Below are 24,335 nucleotides of genomic sequence, written 5' to 3'. Positions count from 1 at the left end.
CCTTGATAAAAGCAGGATTCCTGCAAGCCTCTGGGCAGTCCACACCTTCTCAAGCCTTGCCCACTGCCCTGAAACTCTCAAGGCCTCCATTTCCTTAAAAGTGGAAGACTCATCACCATAGGGTTTCCCAGATGGCGTCATTGTACTCTTGCTGGCAAGTGTAAGCAGCAAGACCACAAGCTGGATAATCAGATAACCTGATTCTTCCATTTTAGAAGTTTGATTTTAAGACCCTTGTCCTTTCATGTGCCTTTATCACACCCTCATCTCCTTTAGCAGGCACGATATTCTGGACTGTTGTTCACCACCAGTATGGCTTAGAGTCAAAGCAAGGGTGACAAAAGCTGAAGATCTGAACCTCTGTTGCTTGGAGCAGCACGTACCAAACACACTCTTGGAAGTAGTTAGTTACTACTGGCAAAAATCTTGAACTACTACTTTCTACAAAGCTGTTTGCACCAATAAATTAAGCAATCACATTCAACACTTTATAATTAAGAGAACAATGACAATTTCTGAACAGTGTGAAACTAGGAAAACCTTACCTTGTCAGGATGAACGACAAGCACTGCCCGCCGGTAGACCTTCTTCACTTGCTCTGGCGTTACAAGATCTGCCATACTAACAGGTTTCCACTTGGTCTCCCCTGCCCATAAGACTGTATGCATTGTAGAAAGCAGGGCTCTTATATTTCTCTCCTTCCCTTCAATCCATTCCAGCACCTGGAGAGAAGAATGTGAGTCTCAATTTACGCCTTACATTAGATATTCCAGTAGGAAAAAGTTTCTTCATTTGAATAGCAATGCCTCCAAGGAGCACCTTACATTTCTTTCCAAGCTTTAGAAAACATTTGGAAGATATTTGTCTACTTTGTCATTAATTTTCACATCACTGCTTGAAAGTTAAGACACACCTTGAGCAACATCCCTGCTAAAAATAGACAGTTGGTAATGCTTATGAACAGTCATTAGATGGAATAGTCAAAAGAAAAATGAAATGTTTAACTGTGTGGCGCTTCAGCAGGCTTAATCGGATACCTAAAGTAAGCTCGACTAGAACTCTGCTGTGGATGTGTATCTTATCTTTTGTGCATGTCTAGAGTTAAGTCTTCTAAAGACTCATGTTGAAGGTTGGCTTCAATACAAATCCTTTTAATTTCTAAAGTCAGAAGCCTCAATTCTCTCCATGTACCTATTTGCTACCTGCAATCCAGCAGTCAAATAAAGCAATAGGCAGTCCACTTTCCTAGATAATGTTGTCCCCCTTAGTGGTTGCCATCTTAGCCTATGGCTGGGGAAGGGGAGAAAGAAAGGGAAGTAAATCTATTCACGCTTTGGTTTTCACGTTTAACAGTTCCAGGCTCAACTGAAGTGACTCAATGAAATAAAATGCATCAGAGCAAAGGGAATTGTATAGGGAAGGGAGAATCAGCTGGGTGCTTCAGTGATTCGGCAGCTTGCTGGGGGGGAAAATGTTGCACACATTAAGTAGTACCACATGAATCATGGAAGTTGTATAGCTTATGAATTGGGAAAACTACTGCACACTTGATAGCCTGACAGCTGTCCAGCTTGGTTACAAGTGGTTGACGTTCGTGTTCAGCATGGTTGCTGGCACACACTTTCCAAAGGTTAAAAAAAAAAAGTATTAAAAAAATTCACTCATTCTGTTTTCTAGAAGTTTGCTTGGCTTTTGCTTGGGCTTTTCCTCTCACTTCTGTATCCTTCTGCAATTATAATTCGTGGTTTCATATTTCAAATGCAGAGCAGGACAGACTGAATTTCGTTCCCTTCATAATAGATCTGTAGTTTGGCAATTTATTGAGGAGAGATAAGAGAATTCCAAAGCAGGCAAGATTAATGAGACAGAGGATTAGTTCAATTAGCTGTGCCTGCTAATCAGGGCTGGAGTGATGTGGAAGACAGGCAGCCCTGACAGTAACACTGAGCAAGCCACTTTTTGCCACAGTCTGGTTTAGGACAGAAATGTAACCTTGGAGTTTTAAATCTATTCTAAAGGATGTTTGCATCTCCAGGAAAAACACGAGGATTTATTATATGAACAAACGGCAGGAAGGTCTCACTTTCTGCCCTAAGGCAATCTCATCATGGGGAGAACATCCCTCATTTCATCTTAACCTGGGTTTGGCAGAAGGACTGGCAGAGATGGTCACTGCTCTTTTATCTGGCTTATTTGTAAGAAGCTATTTCAGAAGGGAGTTTTTACAAACTTACCACTTTTTCTAAGTAGTATCTCTCATTCTGATGAGATAGTGGAGATTCTTCCAGATTTTCCCCAACACCTGCAGTTTATGACTTTGTCTTTCTGGTCACACCAGTTCATTGTTGTCTGGCATGTGAACTGCCCAGCAGTTTATGATGCTATCAAGTTTAGACACCTACTTTATGGAAAGCAAGCATGAGAGATAGCACATGGTCCTTGGGATCCAGCAATGCTGTGAAGGCTGCACACTAAAGTAAGTGCTAAAACAGGAGGATAGTCTGGCACTAAATGATCTGAAAGATTTGCTCAGCTGCCTCACATGCAGGACAGTTGGTGGCTTACTGCCCTCTCCACCTTTCAGGGGCAGTGTTTCAAGCAGCCTCCAGCATGATGAGAACAAGAAACACGTTGAATGATTGTAAGAGCATAAACAAGAATATTGCTTACTTTTAGTTTTTCAGGGTCCATCTCCTTAGCCATTTCTTCTTTTCTCATCTCAGCTATTGTTTTGGGGCCCTTCTTGTCCTTGTGAGCGTTAAAACCTTGACCAGATAATAGATCTTCGAAATCTGCAGACACTTTTGGTTTTGAATCTTGAAAAACAAAAAGATTTGAAGTTATCACAATACAGGCTTATTTAACACTGCTTTTCTACCCAAGCCACCCCCCCCACATCACTATAACAATATCTCCCAGTGCTAATGAGTGTGCAGGTTCTCACAAAAAAGGTATAGGTTAATGTTACTTTTGAATTATTATTATTGAAGCCCATTTGGAATACAGGATTTCCTAAATATTAGCACACTTTAGAGTCTAGGACAGGACAACTACTGTTGAACTTTATATATCATCAAATGATCAGCATGACTTACTTGCTTAGACCCTAACCAGTTAAGGTGTTTGAGCATTAAAGCAATATTAGAAGGAGTCAACCTTTCGGATGGTGAACTCTGAAAAGCTTACCAACGTTAGCTGGTCCTTTTCCACGTTCATTTTGTGCTCCCGGCATTGCTGAGAAACTCACGTTGTAATTGGGCTTGTTCTGGGGAGAGGCATGAGGCATGCTCGGCTGGGCCTTGGGTTGTGCCTGCTGCCATCCCTAGCCAGCTCCTTGCTGCCAACCACTGCCGCCCATAGGCTGGGGAGAGGGTTTCTGCGGCGAGGGGGGGAATCCTCCACCCATGCCTGTCGGCGTGGTCGGTTTACTGGCAAACGAAGGGCCACCTGCAGAGTACAGGGAAAGGAATGGCGGTGGGCATTAGCAAACGGCATACTGACTTGCCTTCCAAAAAGGGAACCTAAACAAAATCCCCCAGGCAGCTGGCTTCTATTTTCAGCTCTGCCACAAACTTATTCTTGCAACACCAAGCAAAGCCCTTCAACTTCCCTGTCACTACTCTGTAAGCTGCTTAAAAGACAGCACCTGCCTTTCAAGATTGCTCAGGGATCGGAGTAGCGGCTCGTTGGGGAAATGGAGGGAAAGCTACGTGCAGCTAACTGGGAACCAGAGCTGCCGTGTGTTATGGTGGCAACATCAAGTTGACATATGTTGAAATAGTATCTCCTTATGCTGTGCTGCTGTAATACTATCCCAGAGTTGTGTGTTTCAGCACCTTATTACTTTACGGCCTACTCTTCTGGCTTAGTTTGTGGTGGGAGGTACGCAGTGCTAATGTTTTATTATTTGAGACTAACATCCACACTCAACTTTGAGCTCTGAAACATGTCATGGAAACTGGATCAAGTGCTTTTGACTTAGTAATGAACAACAAAAATGTGGTTAAATATCCTGTGGATGCCAAGTCATTTGTTTTTAAACTCCATAACTTTGCTACAGAATACATGTTTTAAAAGCACCTCAGTGGTTCTGACAGGGGTTTTGGCATACTTTTTATTTTGCTCCTGCAGAGCAGCTAGTGATCCAGCAGAGGGAACTGGGAAACCTAATTCCAGAACCATGCTGGTACTGACGCAAAGGAGAAAACAAACATCGGATAAAACCACAATGTCTTGCAAAGAGCTGAGGGCAGTGACAAAGGGAAGAAAAATCTATTTACCAGAGTCAGAGAAGGCAGAATTGCTGGGTTTTAAGGAAAACTTAAATAATTTGTCAGAACTGCCTTTTTAACACTGGGATTGAGGGTTTGCTGATTGCTTTCTGAGATAAAACAAGGAGAAAATGCTTGTCTAAGCAGTCGAGCAAACAGTCCTTTGTAGCCAGGTGCAAATGAAAACGGGTTCAGACTCCACCTTCAGATAGTACTGCAAATTAGAGGCAGATTAGTGAGGTGCACAGGTTTCCTCACAAAGGACAAAAATGAGTCAAGGCTAGAAGGAAACAATTCCTCAAGGACCCCAGTAGCTTTGAAGAGCCAAAGTCTCCTCCCAGGCATTGCTCCAAGGTCTGTAGCAACAGTTCTCCAGTCGGAGTTAAACACAGAGCATCCTTAGCCAGAGCCTGTTTAGACTTATGAGACAGAGGTTAGGCTTTGCAATCCATATAGCCTACCAAGGTCCCAACAAGTTGCTAACAGTTTTTTTGATGGAGGATCAGTAAAAGCATAGATTTGTGAGAACTTACAGAGAATCAGGCAGGAGGAAAAGCTTGAAAGCAGCACTGGCATGCAGGCAGGCTGAGAGGACCCATAGAGCTCTCTGTCACATACCAGGTGGTTCATCCTATTTCTCTAAAACAGAGCAAGCTGGTAATTGTTTGTTTGTTTGTTTTTTAAATAAGGGATGCAAACCTGCTAAACTTGCTCCAAGAGTCCCCAAATCAGCAAATGGATCCAGTGTTTGGGGTTTAGGCTGATGAGTGGGAGTGCTATGGAGGGATCCTGTAGGACTGGTGGCAGCTGACTTACTTCCCACACCTAGGCCACCTTAAAGGGGAAAAAAAGAAAAGAAAAAAAAAAGAAAATAACTCAGTTTTTATCGTATTTTACATGAGTGCAGCTCTTACCTAGTGCTCAGTCACATGTTAGAAGGCTGCTGTTAAAATTAAGTGTACTATTGTCAGGTTCCTAAGCAGTCTCAACTCGGCATTGGCCCAGACTAGTTGCACAGCCGCTCACAATTAGGCTCAGCAACAAGAATGTTCCCTAGACTGTCTGTGGTGACAGAGTAATTATGACAAATGGATATATTTTAAGAACTAGAAGCCTTCAGGAAGCAACTTTTGGTAGGACATACATACTCTCCCAAGATTAGAAAGAATCATGCTATTATTTAGTGGCATCCCAGGAGTGCATAGCACTTCCCAGGTCCTTCTCTTGGCTCTACACTGGAATGAAACACAAGTATGCACATCCTCACTGAGCGCCTGTCCTGTTTCAGGCCCTGGTTTCTTGAGGAAGGAAACTCAGGTTTTTGAACAGAAAGAGTTTGGTAGCCTCTAGCCAGATCCTCACTTGGATGACTGGGAGACCAGGACAACAGGCAGCATACCTGCTGCATTGAGATGAGACTAACTAAAAGCCTGATTGAAGTTTTGTTGTATTAGTCAAAGTGCTAAGCAGCAGAAAGAGGGAATCTGTTCTCTGCAGTCGCTGACAGCATCTTCCATCTGCCTCTCCTCTCTCAGGGCTCCTTAAGTTTTTGTTAAGTGTCCTGAATTTTTATGATACATACCTGGTTTGTTGGGCCAGTCCCAACCACCGGAAACATCTGGTTGTATGGAAACCGTTGGTGTGCTAGAAGCTAAGCAGAATGATTACGCATAAACTTCTCAAACTAGTAGAGCAAAACCAACATAATCCAGCGTCTAGGAAGAGTAGGGGGCAAGCAGCAGGAGAGACAGTATTGTGTCCACCTACTATTTGCTAATTAGAAGTTAACTTCTCCCCCACAATGGGCATTACAAATTTAACGTTTATTTTTGATCTCATACTGTACAGAGGTAAGTGGGGAAGGACGCAGAGTTACGGTGTTCATTTTATGGTGGCTTTGGTCAGAGGCTTTATATACTTATTTATAAAAGCTTTATCACCAGAATAACACATGGGGTTTAGTGTTTCTGAATACATCGCAACCCAAGGAAATACTCTACATGCAAAGGGCAAGGATGGAGAAAACAAATACAGTGAAACAGCCCACACAGATGTAAACCAGAAAGAACACACACAGTCCTCCTTTTAACCCTGTATCAAATAAAGCCTGTACATCTATGCAGTTCACTCTGCCAGCAGTTCATTATCTGTAGACACTAGCACTGTAATTTAATACCTCATCATGCTGGGATACCATTTAAATTCCTGTCATTAGTGCAGCCAGCTCCAAGTGTGACCCAACCATCTTATTCACAGAGTTAATATCCAAACCTGAGTTTGGCAAAGCAAGGATGCGAGCAGTGCCAGCAGCACACTAGTTTCCTCCCTTGTCATTTTGGCTTTCCAGCGAGACTGTTGCACCCAAGGGATATGTGTTAGATGATCAGACACAAACAAATTTGTATCTGAATGTGTTTCAGAGAAGGTTACAACATTACATTTTGGCACAGGGGGAGAAGGGGAAAACTAAGGGACATTTCAAACAAAGTAAGAGAAGAAAAAAGTCCAATAAAGAAAAAAAATTCCTTCTCTTCAAATAAGAGTCAAATTCAACTGTGAATTTGGCCAGGATTACTATCAGATCTGAAGAAAGCAGATGCCTGTAACTAAAATCACCAAAGGACGTGTTTTATCTAGCAGGCTTAATATGTCATGCTCTATTTAGCTCAATTAATGGTAGTTTGGTTCAAACGAGACCTCAAAACCACAGGAATATGCAGGCAGACATTCTTCATGGTCTCTTTTTTCATGTATACAAATAGCTTATTAATTAAGTATAAGACTTGAGCAAAACAAGTCTCATCCTACCACGCTTCAAATTATGAATATGCTTTAAGTCTAGAGGCAAAAAGCTCTTTCCTGTTTCATGGGGTTTCTGTGGTTTAGAGTCATTTTATAGTAAGCATCAGTTTGTACTTAATAGCTCCATCACTATCTAAAAGCAGCATTTCATGTCTACTTAAATAGGCTAGAATAGCCTCACTTTCTTACCCATGTGAAAGGGATCGCTGTGCACAGTTGGTGAAGGACTTCTTGTTGCTTGAAGGAAAGGATCACCAGGGACAGTTGATGAACCAAGAAAGGAACCTAGGAGGTCTGGACCAGTTTGCTTAGGGCTACTTCCAAATGGATCAAAGGCAGTTGCTGTAAAAACATATTTGAGAAGACTAAATCATTAACTCGTACAATGAACATGCTTCAGGGAAAAGACACCAGTGAGTGGAGAAGAAAACCTAATACCTGCAGATACCAAATAGGAGACAGCGTGCAACTGTGAGAGAGCAACTGGAAAATATCAGTACCCTAGCCAAATGCTAGGGGACATAGAGAGCCACATAACTTGGTCATGGCAACACATTTGTTGATCCCATCTGTCTTTTCCAAAGAGAGGGGCTGAGTTTAGGAGCAGTCAAAGCGAGTATTTAGACACTTAGACACTTCAGATGAAGTTTCAACTTGCACATACTGCCAATAAATAAATGGATGGTCAGGGACAGCCCGGAGCTTGGAGTTAGCACCCTGGCGCAGTTCCTGCTTCCTCTCAAGAACTGAACACAGTCCAAGATGATTTTAGGCTGTCAAAGGTTATACATGTTGAGGGTAAAAGGACCGTCTTTTAGAAATAGCTTTAGAAAATAACCGGTATCTTTCCTACATAGCATTACTTGTTACAAAAATCCAGTTCATTCTCAAACTCCATTTTTGATCAATTTGTTCAGCTTACTGTCTTTCATGTAAAAAACCCAACAAACCCAACCAACAAAGGAAATCCCTATGAAGTCACTCAAATTCTTATTTGCCAACAATTTTAAGGTAAAGAGCATCTTGAACAGAGATGCAATATATACTACTGTAAGAAAGATACAATCCAGAGACACTATGAATTGTGTTAATGATGCTAATCATTATTTATGTTACTCATTGCTTAGGATACTTAATAAATTATGAGTTTTCGCTTATCTCCCAAGCTCTTACTCTTGTTTTCCTGGCCTGGGACAACTCAGCTGTGTGGTACCTTTCCTCTCCCTTTCAAGCACCAATCTGGCCTCTGCAAAGCAGCATCATACAACTCCTGTTGTTATACTGCTCAACAACAATATCCAGAAATCTTTTCCTGGTACTGTTGCTGCACCTCTGCCTTGTGAGGTGCATATCTGTTCAACCTTCCCACCCCCAGGCGAAAGCTCTCAGACTGAGCACACAAGAGCCACAGCAAGATGAACCTTCTCCATATACAAGTGGTCTAATTTCTTCCACTGAAACTTGTATTCTTCTCTCCTCTCCTGCTTCCAATCCTGTCTCCTGTTCCCTCCCTTCGCAAGTCTTGATACAAGGAGATTATAACTGCTCCTGTCCCTTTCGCTTCAAAAAACACCATAGCAAATCTGGTGTTTGAGTGTACTAGCAGACAAACCTCCCCAAGCCCACAGGTTTTTTTAACCTAGCTGAGAAATGAGGACTCAAGAAGAGCCTTCAGAAATTGGCTGCATGGCCATCCTGTGGTAGGTGCTCCTGGTGTCAGCCCCAGCATCACCCAAGCCTGCGCCTCCTTAACAAAATGAAAAAATACCATTTTGGTACAAGAAAGTTGGCAGGTATTGCAAATGCTTTAAGTTACTAGTTGCTGAGAAAAAGTTAAGTAAGCATACTGTCCTCTTTGAATCAGGTACATGTTGACAACGTCAGCTCTTAAACTATAACATAAAAGATTAGGCCAAACCAAACACGGGAAGGCTGTGCAGCTCAGTGTGGTGCACAGAGACCTGCTGTCAGATCGGGCCACTGGCCACACAAAACTGACCACCTATTCCAGAGGCCCTCAGTGGATCTGAGCGACTTGGATTGGGCTCTTCACCTGCTCACTTACAAATGATTTTCACTTGGTCTCCTCCATTCACTTAACCCTCCAAAAGATCTCTCTTTCTAATATCTATTCAACCACTCCTTCTGCCAGCCTAATCTCAGTCTGTCTTCGAAGAAACAAAAGATCTTCTTGTATTGCCTATCTTTGTCTGCAGAAAGGCCAGAAACAGCAGAACAGTGTAGCCATATTTCATAGTCCAGGACCAGCATCATAGCTCCAAACCCCCTAAAGTTAAAAAAGAAGTTCAATTAAAACTGCTATGGGTCTACCCAAAAACCTAAGAGGCTTTTTTTTTTTTTCTTAAATTAATACTTATGCTCCTCATGCATTATTGAACACAAAGTAAGAGCAAAACTGATGATCTCGAGTGGCTGTTAGCGTAAGGAGCCAGCCAAACACTTGGGCGAGCTCCAGTAGATCCTTTAGGGAACAAACTAGATAATCTGGTTTGTGTTTTTGACTGTGAAGATGCACCAGCTCCTGTCTCAGAGTAGAGGAGCTGGCTGGGCTCTCGGGGTCCCTCGCAGCTCTTAATTTTCATGAAATGAGCGTACCCAAGAGGAATCCAGCAGCTCAGAGCAGATCACCCAGGTGGGATTCTCAAAGCATGTGCCCCACCGAGTCACACACTAGGCATAGCCACTATTACCTTCTCCTACCCTTGGGGACGGGGATGGGGATGCTGAAGCTGCAGAACGCCGAGGAGTTGACTGCACAGATCCAGGTCCCCCCACATGGAAGACCTCCTCAGCAGCGGGCTGTCCACTTTGACTCTGGGAACTTGGCCCACCAACCCCAAACAAATCATTTAGCAAGTCTGAGTTAGAGGGGGCAGCAGTGGGCTGCGAGGGAAAACTCTTGCTCATAGGGCTACCATCCAGGCCCAGCAGGTCCACGTCTTCAGGCGGAGGTGGTGCTGGAGGCTCTTGCTGCTTTTTGCTGTGTTTTGGTGTCCCGTGAGGCTTGTCCCCGCTGGCATTACTGTGCTGACTGGAAAGGGACAAGAGTTCGTCATCTGACTGTTCGCTTTCCTCATGCACCAACGCTGCTCGATCCTCTGAGGTGGGGTGAGAGCTACTTTTGTCAGATTTCTGATCTAAACGATGATTAAAAATAAAATTAGGTAGCTGTTAGTTTTGTCATCACAAAGGTCCCATAGAAATCAGCTTACATGCAGAACAAAAGGCTACTGAGAAAACCACAGCAGCATTTTGCTGGATTTTAAAATAAGAGTCCTTTGCAAAGATTAACTTAAAGTCTTTGCTGGTCTGTATTGTAAGGAGCCAGCTTATATTGATCAGGAAACACAGACAGAGGTTAATTGACTCTCCTCAAGCCTGAAGAGTCAGCAAGTGTAAGGCCTACAGATGCAAACTGAACAAGTTTCTGGGTCAGGACCAAGCATCCAGGATGATCTCCAGCCATGCCTCAAAATCCAGGCAAAACAAGGCTCGTTGAAAAGGAGTATGGACATAAACCACCCTCCTAGCTGTGCCCACAAGGATCTCTCATGCTGGGCTCCTACCTAGCACGGTGCTGATGCCAGAGGAGGAACGCTGCATTTGGCAGCGCCATGAGATTTTCAAGGTGTTCAGCACTATCAAATGGCCTCTCAGACAAACACTCTCAGTGCTACATTCTCATAGCACGATATATATAAAGTGCAACATTAGGAAAAAACAGCTTAAATTTGGTTTTAGCATCGAGGAAGCCTAGGGCGAAGCTTTACACTAGAACAATGCCAATAATTGTCATATATGGCACAAGCAGGCAGTGTTTGAAGAGGACGTTGTAGGAAATTAATGCCACTCAATTGCAACATAAGGGTGTGACCAGCAATACGCTGTGCTCTAATAGGAAAGCCATGTTACAATCAGATCCTTCAGCCTGACTCTGTGCTCCAGAGATGGGGGGAAAAAAAAGTTGTTTATCTTGTTCAAAGCAGATTTTACTTTGAACACCAAGTCTGCGTACCTTGCCAGCTGAGAGATGAGAAGAATGCACTCTGTCCAACGTTTCTTATGTTATCCTGGGGTGAATCAGTGGGACCTCTACCTGCAGCACAGAGCACCATATAAATAAATAAAATCAAGCAAAACAAAGTTCAGCATGCAGGTAAGCATGTAAATTAAGTGAGCAAACCTGTGCAGTTCTTACCTGCCAAAGCAAGAGTGTCCTGATGCTCCTGATGAGAGGAGAAGAGAATGGTTGGATTGATGTCTTTTGTCGTGAAGTTCTCCCATGGGGGAGTTAATTCAGTTTGTCTATCAGTAGATTGTATTTCTATCTCCAGTATAACATGAAAGAGCTGAGGATACTTGTCTGGAGAGTCACAGGCATCCAGTTCAGGCCTAAATGGACAAGGGTTGTTCAGTTAAAAAGGAAAGGATATTTCTGCAAAGCTATATAGTCTTTCAATATATGCACGCACACAGACTTTTCACATTTCATCTGTGAATATTCTCCTTCAGCCTTCATAAGGCTTTTATGCTTCAGGTTTGATTAATGTTCAGCTTAAAATACTCACTTGGTGAATTTTAGCGTAGTTGTTCCCAGGGCTATGAATCCAGTATGAAACTGAATTTGGAATATTTGTGTGTTGGTCATCTGAAAAAACACAGAGCACCAGACTGAACAAGTGCTTACATTCATTAAATTAAAATATTTATTTAGTTTAGTTTAGACAGTTAGTTAAGTCTACCTTACTACCAGTTACTATATAGACTAATTATAACTGCTATATAAACTAATTCATTCTGTTTGTTCTACAGAAGGCAGAGCTTTTCCTTCTCAAACCCAAATATTTCCGTCTGCCTTACATTTTGCTGCTGCTGCCTTCACACCATGGAGTGCTTTCACAGCGTTCAGGAATACGTCTTCATCCCCTGCTTGTCTTCATTTCTGGGATCTACTTGACATTTTAGCTCTTAAATGAAACCGATATCTGTTTCCACTGAATACACTGGAGCAATAGGTTTGTACCCCAGGAAAGTATAAGACCATTTCGCTTGCAGTAGAGGCTTTGGTAAAGTGTCATCTGTACGGCAAACAGCACCAATAACAAATTAATAAGAGAAAAACATTCATTGGTCACCCTGCAACTTGAATACTAAGGTTCCAAACATATCATCAGGAAAATTATGGAGATCTAGATTAAAGTATCAGTGGATAAAGTGACCATTTGAGAATGCAGCCACCATACCCAGCCAGCCGTGGGAGTCTGGGAGCTGTTCTGCCTGACCAGCCATGCAGCACCCATCTGCAGGGAGCAAATGAGGTGGTACTCAAAGCAGGTGGGACAAAACTTGGTTCTTCCCTCACTTTTTGTGCTTTAAGTCAATTTAAAGAGGTTATTTCACTGAATGAGCCAATTAACCTTCATCACTACAAAGGTTAATGGAGCAATTTAGTGTATGACAATTACTGATTCAGTTTTTGCAGATCCAAGTTTTCTAGTCTGAACAGACTGCATTTCCAAATTCCTCTTCTGCAATTGCAGGAGCCAGAGAACAGCATTTTAAAGTCTGTCTCAAAGCCTAGAACAGCAGAGGCCAATACATATTTTCAGCACTGCTTCTATGTTATGGGAAGGAGACATCAGGGTGTGCTCACTCCAGCACCCCTCCGTTCTCTCTCCCCAGTTTCCACTGTCTCCCACTTCTTTGATCTGCTAGCATTAAGAGGCTTTTTGGCTATGAAGAGAGTGGCTGTCTGACCAGTCTGCGGCTTAAATGGTCTTTCCTATCCCCATGACTGACCAATCCACGCAAGTTGCCTTTTTGCCCTAATGACTAAAAAAGATGAAGGCTGCTCTAGAGCAATCAAAACGGACACCATGCAGGAGTGATGGCTCAGTAAGTCATTCTAATTTGAGCAGAAGAAAATCTTCTTCCATCTTCTTAGAGTGCATAGGTAGAGGCTTTGGTTGTGGTTTGCCCTGAGCTGGTTACTGATGGACGGTTTCTGTCTTCTACATCAGCTGGAAGGATCCTACACCCTACCAGTAGACACCATCTCCATAAAGAGATACCAGAGGCATCATGGACTTCTCCATATGCAGATCTTTGCTTTCACTTGGCACTGCTCAAATTTGTGCTGTCTACTGTCAAGTAAGGAAACTTTCATCACAAGTGCAATGTGCATTCTTAGACCCCATATTTAGCCACCTCTTAGTTAGCTACATTGCCTCTATCATGCAAGAGAAGTTAGACAAACTCCTACTTTTGCTTGAAGGCGTCCCCCAATGGTTGATCTCATATGGTAGACAGAAACAACAACGTCTCCATGGACAGTGGCTCCCAGTGGAATTAGGACTTTCCCTTCTTGCACACGGTATTCTCTTTGAAGGGAAGAGAAGGAAATCCACAGTTAAGCTCCCTTCCATAATGCCATTACCACCCATCAACAATGTCAACATAAAAGCTATCATCTCGCTCAGGCCAAGCAAACAGAAGGTGCATTCAGCGCTCTGCTTAATGTTAGGCTTAGTTGAAACAGAAACATTTCACAGGGGAAACCAACACAGCACTGAACTATCTCTATGAAGGTATCCCACCACATGACAACTTCAGACTCACTGTGGCAGTTCCTTTCAATGCTAGGCACCAACTTTCAATTAATATATGCACTCCTTCATTTATCAGGCAGTTTGGCAATGACTGCAGCACAGATATTAGACACATTACAGCAAAATGAAAGCCTCCTTGCATTAAGCTCCTAAGGATGGAAGGAGATCACAGCAACTCACTTCATTCTTTCATACTCCTGGGAAGTGGTAAGGATTCTGGTTTCTCCGCTGAGAATGTCACAGAAGGGCCGGCACCCATTTCGTTGCTTGTTGAAACAGGGGACTGGACTGAGGGTGACTGACTTGATAGTAAGTGGTTTGCAGTGAGGAACGATGGGCTTGTCTGCTATTAGATCACAAATGTATCCTATGTATCTGTAGACAGAGAAAGCCATTACCAAAATCTTCACCCCTGGTGACCGATTTTCCTTCTGTACTTGAAGTCTACCTTGAAATCCAGTGAAAGTGCGATTCACAGTTCCAGGACTGGAGCTTCCACGTACTCCAGCATCCTTGCAGCTGACACAAAATCTACGCTTCTATTTCTGTTTAATTACAAGAACTGGAGCTCGAGAGGAAGCAAGTTGGGTTTTAGCTCTGAGCTGAAGATCATTTCTCCTCACCTTTTAGGAGCAAAGGTGCTGAGCAATGGTTTTTCTGGTTTACCAGTAGAAGTTTGCCTTCTATTTTATGTGCACATAGCAGATGAATTACATTGTTAGTCATGTACTGAAAGATCATTATTATTACACACATAACGCTATATCTTTGGTTTGCTCTGACAGGCAGCTTTTCCTCTGCTTAATGGAAATTGTAAAAAAGACAGTTTTACAGTGTAAACTCCTGTAAGGATGAAGCTGACATAGGGAGCAGGATTCACCCAGGCCCTGTTAACTACAGGTTTGTCAGCTTTCCTGAACTACTGAGCAAAGCTATTGTAAGGTTTGATTTTGTTCCTCCATTACTGTTATATCAATGTGGATAAAATGAAAGTGGCCATAAATATCAGTAAAGACCCATCAAAGCTAAGTACCATGGCTAATGCATGAGTACTGCTCATGCTGCAATAGGAATTCTGGAGTTTTCAGTTTGTCGCCTCCTGCCAGCACCTTCAGGCTGGTCTGGGTGGAGAGACTGGGGCATGCAGCATATACGCCCTTCAGATCACATGCATTGTTTTATAAAAGAATAGAGTAATTCATGTTGGAAGAGACCTCTGAAGATCATCTGGTCCAGTCCTCTGCTCAGAGCAGGACCAACTTCAAAGCTGTATCTAAGAATTGGATTATGCTGCTGGGGTTGATACCCAGCCAAGGATCTCCAAGGAGAAAGATCCCACAGCCGCTCTGGACAACCTGTTCCAGTGCCTGATCACCACTTTACCACTTATTTCTGGGGAACAAAGTGAAATCTGAACACCTATCTCAGCCTAGGGGCTGGGAACACATTGCCAAAACACAGACAACAGGTACTCAGGCAGTTTTTAGTGTGAGGAATATAGCTTGCTTGCATAGCGTTTAGCCAGTATACTCTACCTCCTGTGAGATGGCCACAGTACAATTCCAGGTCTCTTTGTGTTCAGCAACTGCATAGCAGGGCCTGGATTAGAGAAGAGGTGACAGAAACAGAACATCGCACTGACCAGAACGGCTGAGGCTGCACGGCCATCCTGTTAAGGAAAGGGGCAGGAGGAGAAAAATGTGTAAGTATCAGAGACAGCCTTTAAATTTCAGCAGAACACTCTCCACTCTTCCTTAAATCACATAAAATAATTTCTCCAGAAAGACTAGGATTAAGACTGCATGATGATGAGGAATTTCCAGTGCTGTGTCATTTGTTTAATACCTAGGACTTCAGTGAGCAGCACTGGCCTGGATCAAAGCTAAGATAATATCCAGTAAGCAGTCAAAGCTGAGGATGGTTTAGACTTGTTTTGAAAGCCCAGAAGTACATTTTGTCTGTAAATGTTGGTGTTTCATGGCTGGTCCCAAGCTGTAATATTATAAATATTTCAAACATAAGCCTGGAACTGACCACAGGGGTCACAGTACACCTGTCCCACAGCTGCAGGCAGTCATCTAATAAAAATTTAACCTAGAAGAGTTCACAAACAGAAAAAAAAAAAAAAAATCCAGCCCAAGGCTGCCTCACCCAAACAGCTCCAGAGCCCTCAACCTACAGATTGTTCCTGAAAAAGTCTAGTTTTTATTTAGGGTGATAATGAAGGGAAGTGTGTTTGCTGAGTCAGACCGATGCAAAAAGACCAAAAATACAGAAAAAGCAGGAGAGAATCAAAGTACCCCCTGTGCCCTGGGTCCTTGCTATACCCAGGAACATACGAGGTGATGAGCCATACAGATCATACCCCAGCTCTGGTGAGCCAAACAAAAAGAAAAAGTCCTTCCACCAGCTTCCACCAAAATCCAAGTCTGATGCCTGCTTAGTTTTGGATGCACGTTCATGGTGCAGCAATGGGTACGAGAGCCTGCTCAGGAAGTGACAGAAGATCCCAGAAGTCAAGGCTCATTTACAAGGAAGGAGTGGGAAACCTACTGACCCATCAGGCAGGCAGGCACCCTCAAAGCCTGAAACACAAGTGAAAAGTTATACAGGCTCCTTGCAATTACTTATTTCAGGCACCTTTTAGGCACTCCAGCTATACTTTAGGATTTGCCATACCACAGCTGATCCAGACCCCAGTAACCTGCTGAGCCTGAGCACATGCTTGAGGTTAACAGGCTATTTGCTTTTTTAAGGTTTAGCCCCTGCCAGTTGCTCTGAAAAGATCTCTCAGGTTTACATAAACTTAAGTGGGCTTCTGGAGACTCCTTAGAAAGTATTAAAAAGGTCTCCCTGTCCTTTGTAGCATTATTCGGATATTCATTGCTCAAAGGACTGTAAAGGAATTTGATTCTTGAGCTAGATTTCCAGGACTGAAGCCATCAAGTGCATCTTCATCTCTGTTTGAATGGAATTTATATCCCATAGCCACTGGCTGTGCTACGCAAGGCAGAAACGCCAGACTCATATGTAAGGTCTATGCAGTTTGGGATGAGTCATTTCCCCCATTCCTTCCCGTTTACGCTGATCAGAGCTGACAGCCTCCCACATTTAATTTAGGCTCCAGGAGCAAACCAGAACTCTCCTTTTGGGCATTACTGTTGATATTAAAGGTTTTATGGGGTAAATTACAAGTTAGTCATACAGAATCACACCACTCTCATGCATCCTGTCTACACGTTGCCCAGTACTGAATAGCCCTTACGGGGGATTTAGGAACCATTTCAGCTACAGTGCACAAAGAGGAGCAGAAGGCAACTGGACTTCTTCAGCCAGGCCTGACAAGTAGTGACCACAAGAGACTTTAACAATCTCAGTTTCACAGTTCAACAGAATTCCCAACGATGTGTTTTCTCCCCAATGTCCATCAGTAACCTTCCGTCTAGAGGCTGCATTTTGTCCTGCGACTACTTACAATAAAATGTAAAGCCATAACAGGCTGACAATCCTTACGGTCAGTTCTCGGGTGAAGTTCAAACCTTTTTGCTACTACTACCTCTAGTAGTTCACTGCTAGAACAGTTGTGACCTCTCTTGCTTTGGATTCCTGCTTCTCATTCAGTGTTAGGTCTTCCAGCTTAGCTATGTAGCTGCACATGGAAGATGATGTCCCTTTCTATGGGGGTTCATTTTATTACATTTCTTTTTCTTTTAGAAATTGTCACCATCCTTGTACACAGACTCTAGACATGCAAAGTGCAATACGACTTATGACTCGTAAGTCTAAAAATGTGGTTACTTTCTGGTGTACTTACCATGCAGTGGATGACACACACATTTTTGGGGTTCTGCTGTAGCCAGTTGTGCATGTTCTTACAGACGGCGTAGAGGTTGTGCAGACTAGGCGCTTGTCGTACTGGCCAGCTACATTCAGATACCTGCAGGAATCGCACAGTAAACAAAAGGCAGCTTCATAAGAGCATTAAGCAATACATGCTTTTACAAATGCTTTCTGCCAAGAAACGTACTTCTTTTCTTTTTACAACCTAGAGTTATGTACTTGAAACCTACTCCATCTCTTCTCATTCATAATTCATGAAAGTCATGGAGCAGAATTAGAGGAGACAAACAAAAAAGAATTCTCAATTAAATAACATAATATTGATGTATTGTCATTGACTACACATTTTAAAAATTTTACGTTGCAAGTCAGATTATCTTGAGTAGCCTTTCATAACACTCCAGTCTTGCAGCAGCACATTGATTTCTGCTATGTCTAAAGCCTTTGTACAACTTGTCCCTAAAAACTATGGCTCTGATTTTCCAAGGGCACTGAGCATCTGTTGTTCTCGGTCATTTTGTGTCATAGGATTTTCAAGCCCTATCTGACAGATGAAAGGGAAACTTCTGTTAAAAAAATCGTATTTGAATAAGTATAGTTAAGATATGAGCCAGAAAAATGAATAACTTCTTAGAGCTGAAAAACCACAAATCCTAAAGTATGTCTAGTTACTATTCATTGATGTACTAGTTCTGAGTCATAACCCCTATCTCAAGAACAGTCCTTGCAGTCTCAAACAGCACATCAAATAGCCTGCTACAGACATCTCTGTTTCATCTGGTTTTAATTGAAATATCTTTTTTTAAAAGGCATTTCTGGCTAGAAGAAATTTAAAGGAGAAACATTGTAAGGCTTGTCCTCAGACAAAGAATTGGTTCTCACTCTTGGCTAACATTTGGATCCTGCTTAATGAGAACCGGGGGCAAGAAGGAGATGGTTTGCCCAGATGTTCTTTTATAGCCATATGATTTCCATACCTGACCATTTCATCTCTCAGAGGAAGGAAGTGCTCCAGGTTTCATAAAACTTGTATTTAAGGTTCTCTCTTACATACACCTGCACAACATCTCATAGCAGAAACAGGAATCCCGACTCAAACCAGAGAACTATCAAGCTGTGTTTTATCTCAAACAACAGGTCCAATGACACCCAGAGGGTACAGGGGCAGAGCAAGCAGGCAGTATTGCCTAATCCAGCACATCCATCCTGCTGCCAGCCTTTCTGAGCCAGCAGACCTCTGCTTAACATTTGGGAGATTTTTGTCTAATCTAATATCTAATTAGATATTTGTCTAATCACTTTTTAGATTTTCATTGAGACCAAATGAAAGTTTTTGGTTTCCACAATATCCTGAAATTCAGCTGTGCACTTGGTGAGCAAGTGCAGGTTTGCACAGTAGAAGCTACCCAGTAAGTCAATCCATGCTCAAGCTTTGGAAAGCAGTGAATGACCATTCCCTATTTATCCTCTCTGCAGCATTATCCTCATCCCCCATCTTCTCCTGTCTCAAAAGCTGAAGTTTATTTCATTCCTTCTGTTGTATACACTTGATTTTCCCTTGCCTATTCCTTTCCTGTGCATTTTCAGGAAGGGCCGAGGGGGCACAAAACACCCAAAGGTTCACTACGCAGTAACCCCTGGTGCAGGAACAGCCAGCGTTAGCTTTCTGTTCCACCAACCTGACAGTGTATGCACTGCTGCAGTTATGGGACCGTTGTAAAATCTGAATTACAGAGTGATCATAAACATTTATTCAATTCTTTAATAGAGCCAGAGTACTCATGCCATAAGTGACGTGTATTATTTTATATTACTAATTATTTTATATTATCATGCCAATTATTTTATTATTTTATATCAAGCGAAAGTCTTCTCCTCCCAGTCTCAACTACTTTTGCAGCAGCCTTCTGGAAGCACTGCAAGATTCACCTGCAGTTAGACCACTAAAACACAATACAGATTCCAAGTGGCTGTTAAAATTAAATATGACCAGTGACCCTTTCACTGACGATTTTCTGAACAGACCTCATGACAACACACTGTCAAGCATCTGGAAAAGCCATTATCACTTATCAAGTAAATAATATACATTTCCCAACAGTCCATAATTATATATTTACTTTGCCTATAATTACACATCTGCCTGCTGGTTTGCAGTTAGGAAATTAAATACGCGCTATGTAACATTTCATTTATTTCAAACATAACCTCACCACCACTCATGAAAGACAACCTTACAGAAAAGTAACAGGAATTCTTCTAGAGCTTTGGAAATAAGCAGCCGGTGCTTGTTTTACTTTAGCAGTAGGGCAGCAACAGCCAAGAATGTGACCCATCAGGGACTTTGAAGTTTGGCTTTGTTTTTTAACGCTATATTTGAGTTGCATGTTTTCAAACTGCTCACACTTCCTTGAGCAGCCGTGAGCTCTTCTCTCCTGCCGGGGAGGGGAGGCAGGGAGGAGAACAGAGCACAGCCAGATTTGAGCAGCAACTTCTAGTGTTCATCGTCCCCTCTTCACCTCAATAGACTGGGCACTAGGGGTTTCATGCCCTGCACAGCCACGTCAGGGCGGGAAAATGGCCCAGCAGGACATTAACTGTCATCTCCCTCCTGTGCCGCTACACAGCAAAGCAACCTACTTTGATCTTAGGAAAAAAGTTTTAAAGAAGATAAGAATTAAAAAGCCTGTCACTTCAAAGAACAAGCGTGCGTCTCAAAAATTCAGCTCATCTGGCATCCTCATCCAGAAAATACTCTTAATGGGATTTCACCTCCTGGATAGCCCATTAGTATTTTTTTCCAATTTATATGAAGTTCAACCTCATATTTATAATTGTTTCGTGTTTCATCTGATCTCATGTATTGCGCTATGCACATTTCATTTTCCTGAAAAGTACTTGGAGTCAGTATTTCCTAGCCCATAACTTGAAAGTACAATATTTTATTAAAAGATGCATCATTTTCTTCCTGTGTGTGTCAAGGCAATAGCTTACAAAGCACCTAGTCATGCTTCAAGAGTGACATACAAAGTCATCTGTTAAGCTGTTGGGTAGGGTAGGAGATAAAGCACAAGGGATGGAGGAGTTATGGCCAGGTCAAGCGATATACCAACAGATGTTTAATGCTGGGCTTTCAAAAGTAGATCTGTCTTTTGCTTCCCACCAACAGCAAGAGTGATGCACCAGTATGAAGCAAGACTGAAGATTCAGAGCCCTTGGTATCTTTTAGTTAGTCTTTCCCATCCATTTACTCATATTTGAAGTCATGGCTGGCTACTGATTGCCACTGAGAAATTTGCTTCAAGTGTGAGTTAGTGATTTCTGGTGATCAGAGCAGTTGCTGAAGATAGATTCAGCTATACGTCAAATTAAAATTAAATCAGGCTTATGCAGCATGAGATTCACTTACCCTGACCGAGGGTTAAGCCTGGCAACTGCTGTTGCCTTTTTTGTTGAAGGCAACAAAAAAATAAGAAATTAAAAAAAAAAAATCATCACTCCCTTGTGGGAGAGGGAAAGAACAGGAAGTTTTCTGAAAGATTAGATGTAATCTTGCATTTCAACAGCAGTACTTCATAGAGATTTCCTCTAAAAGCCATTAATGAACCAGAGCCTTGCAATGCTCCCATACCCTGTTCTGGTTTTAGAGAAGAAAACTGGGGCAGAGAGTGGAGGTGGGTTTTTAAAGTCATACACTAGTGGAAGAGCCAAAATGCCCCTTAGATCCAGTTTCCAGTCCTGTGCTTTGCCTGCTAAGGGCTCCCGCTTGATCAAAGCACAACTGAAGGATTATTCAATGTGAAAATAATCTACCTTCTTTTATTGGTAATTTCTTTCAAAGCAGTTTCGTTTTACTCCTTATTTCTCTGCAGCAGCTTCTAACAGCTACGTAGGAGCCAAGAGCAGCACAGGGTCAACTTAATCCAATGCCACTTACTTTCACAGGCTCCTAACACAAGCATTATGCACTGAACTTTCCAGCTCTTCAATCCCTGTGGTCCCAGGCATCAACTAAAACCCAGAAATGATCACAGCAGTTTAGAAACATCTATAATTCCTTTTTCATCTTCTTACACTCTGCCATGCTCAGGATAGACAGAAACAGGACCTGGTGCCCCTTTTCCCAAGAAGTTTCCCCCCTGCTCTTGTTAACCTCTCGGAAGACACTCACCCGGTTGTGAAACTTGGCACTGCGATAATACTTGGGTGACAAGTTGAAGACCGTGTAGTGGTCAGGATGTCTGGAATCCAAAAACGTCCGTACATCTTCAATGTGGTTCCTGAATCCCAGTTCAACACCTTCAGCCGGAAAAGACATCACTAGGAACATAAGAAGAAGCCAGGCTGAGCGTGCACCGTAACGTGTTTATGGACTTCTGAACCCTGGGATACGACAAGTTTTATTTATCTGATAAGCAGTACTTACCTATGATTCTTGAGGTAATGTATGAAATATCTAGCTCCCCCTTGGTGTAACTAAAAGAAGACAAAGTAGGAGACAGACATTATGCACAAGTTTACAGAAGGCAGCACATTAGAGGAACCAGGAGAAGAGTGTTTCCACACAAAGATCTGCTTATGACACAAGGAAAGAATCATCTTAAAACTGATTCTTTGTACTTTGTCGTTATGCCTTAAGAAGAGGGTGCAAATAGCTTCCTGCAGATGGTGACCCAGCCTTTCCTTCCACATGCACAATTAACTGGATGCAGAAGCTTGCAAAAAAGGTCCCTTTTCCCTTTTGTCATTAATTTTCAGTGTCAGTTTTCAGGAGAAATCTCTAGCAGTTTGCCACTTTGCAGATCCCTCAAAGCCTCTGCGGTCTTGCATGCATTAAGTTTCTTTAATTTATCATAGCCTCCTATCCCTCAGAGGCAGGTAGAATGCCAAGCACAGGGGACAACCCCAGCAGAGGTAACCAAAGCAAAGTTACCTCAGCTCTTTATTCAACTCAAAAGGTGGCTTTAAGGAAGGGAACAGTTACAATCAGCAAGAATAGTCTCCTTGCACAGCAAAGAGAAGGCATACAACATGAGCCAATTTTCAGTGACTAAATATTCAAGTGGTGGCTGAGTAGAAGGACCCCACAAGGGATCAATGAAAGAATCGGAGATCAAGTGCTCCACTTTCACTAGGGGGGCTTTTTCCAGATTTCAGGATGTTAATGCTCACTTACTATGAAGCTTAGATTTTTTTACTTTGGTTTTCCTGCTTCCTTGAGACCAAATACCAATTATGAGACAGAATCAATGAAGTCACTTGTGATTTTCACCTCTGGAAGTTGTGCTGTGCTAGTGAAGATGGCAGCTCAGACTGGCACTTTGCAGCTAGTGATTTTACCTGTGTTAGGCAGCTTCAGCTGTACTGTACCTGGCAACAGATTGCATGACCTTTGAAGATGTATCTTTCAGGGTATCCTTCAGGTTATCCTTCAAATTGCTGAAGAGTCTCCCTGCTCCTCCTTTCACCATATCTAGCAAGCCTCCCCCATAGCTGGACTCCATGTCTGGTGATGAGGCACCTTCAAGTACAACAAAACCAAAGCCAACATCACTTGTTTGGAAAAAACCCACAGAGCCAACAAACCCACTGCTCTATTCAGACCAAATGTATTCACGTGCACTGCTGCTTGTCAAGCATAGGGCAAAAGTAGTTTTACTTATTGAAGTCATGATTTTCCAGAGATGAGAGAGCACATTCTTGCCAGCTGGGCTCAGAAACCATCAGTGACTCTTAGCGTTTTACGTAGGTTGACTGTTCAGTATCAGTACAGTATGGACAACCACCATACAAGCTCCCTCACCTCTCAACCCAACCCAAAGCAAGACCAGCTCTTCAGCATGCAGCTAATTTGCTGATCAGAACCAAGACCAAATCAACAACCACCTCCACAGGGGTAAGAAAAAGGCACTAGTATAAGAGATAGCTCTTCAGCATAACTCTCACAGCTGCCAGTTTGACTGCAGCTAGATGACTGAAGATTGTCTTATGACTATCCATTTCTATGGATACAGGAGAAGTCATCAGCGTGATTTTAAGTCACTTCAGAGTCCAGTTAGATTTGCTTGAGTGGAAGAAGATAAAAGTTTGGGGTTTGGCAAGAAAAGAAGAAAGTTCAGGAATTAAATTTCCAGCTGAGAATAAGAACCTTTTTGGATATTTGTATGTTTGCAGCCTTAATACAAGACTCAGCAAATTGCTAAGGCTAAAGCAGAGTGGGGCTGACCTCCTTGGTAAGCTTTTCTTTCACAGTTTGAAATGTCGTAAAGCTGCAAAGTCAATAGAAGACTAACATAGAGCAAGAGCCATTTAAAGTGTTATTTTGGTGGACTGTGATACGGCCTTACACCTCAAGTGTTTGCATTCTGCAATTATAATAGAATAACTATTCCACTGCCTTAACCAAGAACCGATTTGTTGCAGCCTTCCTTATTATAGCAGTGCTGTGTTAATAGCATCAGTCATTCTCAGAAAAGTTAGGTATAATAAATTGGACATAGACTTGAGTAAATGTGGTTTTGTGTTATTGCAGAATTGAGTTGTTAAACACAAACCTAGAAAAATGATATTTTAACTGCTTATTAGCCATAAATTAAGCTCTTGACTATTTAAATTGCTTTCTGTTCACTAGGCCTCAACTGTTTTGATCCTAGCAAACTTTAACTACATTTCTGTAATTATACATTTGTTACCTCATTATGTCAGATTAGTCAGAAGACCTAGATCATCTAGCACAGCAAATTAAGCAACAAGCAACCTATGTAAATGCATGCCACACTCTCAGGTAATCTCA

General features: G+C 42.4%; 1 protein-coding gene across 1 annotated transcript in view; it reads right to left on the bottom strand.

Annotated features, from left to right (window-relative positions):
* DNAJC6 (DnaJ (Hsp40) homolog, subfamily C, member 6) overlaps positions 1-23,058 on the bottom strand; it is a 25,267-nt gene extending 2,209 nt beyond the window's left edge. The window contains 17 exon segments of the mRNA XM_009320572.1: positions 546-722; positions 2,671-2,816; positions 3,187-3,447; positions 4,971-5,105; positions 5,854-5,922; positions 7,263-7,415; positions 9,785-10,231; positions 11,110-11,190; positions 11,293-11,486; positions 11,663-11,742; positions 13,357-13,474; positions 13,883-14,077; positions 15,238-15,371; positions 17,517-17,639; positions 21,714-21,862; positions 21,969-22,018; positions 22,913-23,058. Coding sequence (XP_009318847.1) covers positions 546-722; positions 2,671-2,816; positions 3,187-3,447; positions 4,971-5,105; positions 5,854-5,922; positions 7,263-7,415; positions 9,785-10,231; positions 11,110-11,190; positions 11,293-11,486; positions 11,663-11,742; positions 13,357-13,474; positions 13,883-14,077; positions 15,238-15,371; positions 17,517-17,639; positions 21,714-21,862; positions 21,969-22,018; positions 22,913-23,046 — 2,646 coding nt within the window. The 5' untranslated portion in view covers positions 23,047-23,058.
* Between the last annotated feature and the right edge of the window lie 1,277 nt (positions 23,059-24,335).

The sequence above is a fragment of the Pygoscelis adeliae genome, unplaced genomic scaffold, assembly GCF_000699105.1.
Source record: "Pygoscelis adeliae isolate BGI_AS28 unplaced genomic scaffold, ASM69910v1 Scaffold402, whole genome shotgun sequence".
NCBI lineage: Eukaryota > Metazoa > Chordata > Aves > Sphenisciformes > Spheniscidae > Pygoscelis > Pygoscelis adeliae.
Note: the sequence above shows the minus strand (reverse complement) of the source record. Positions and strands in the feature narration are given on the sequence as shown.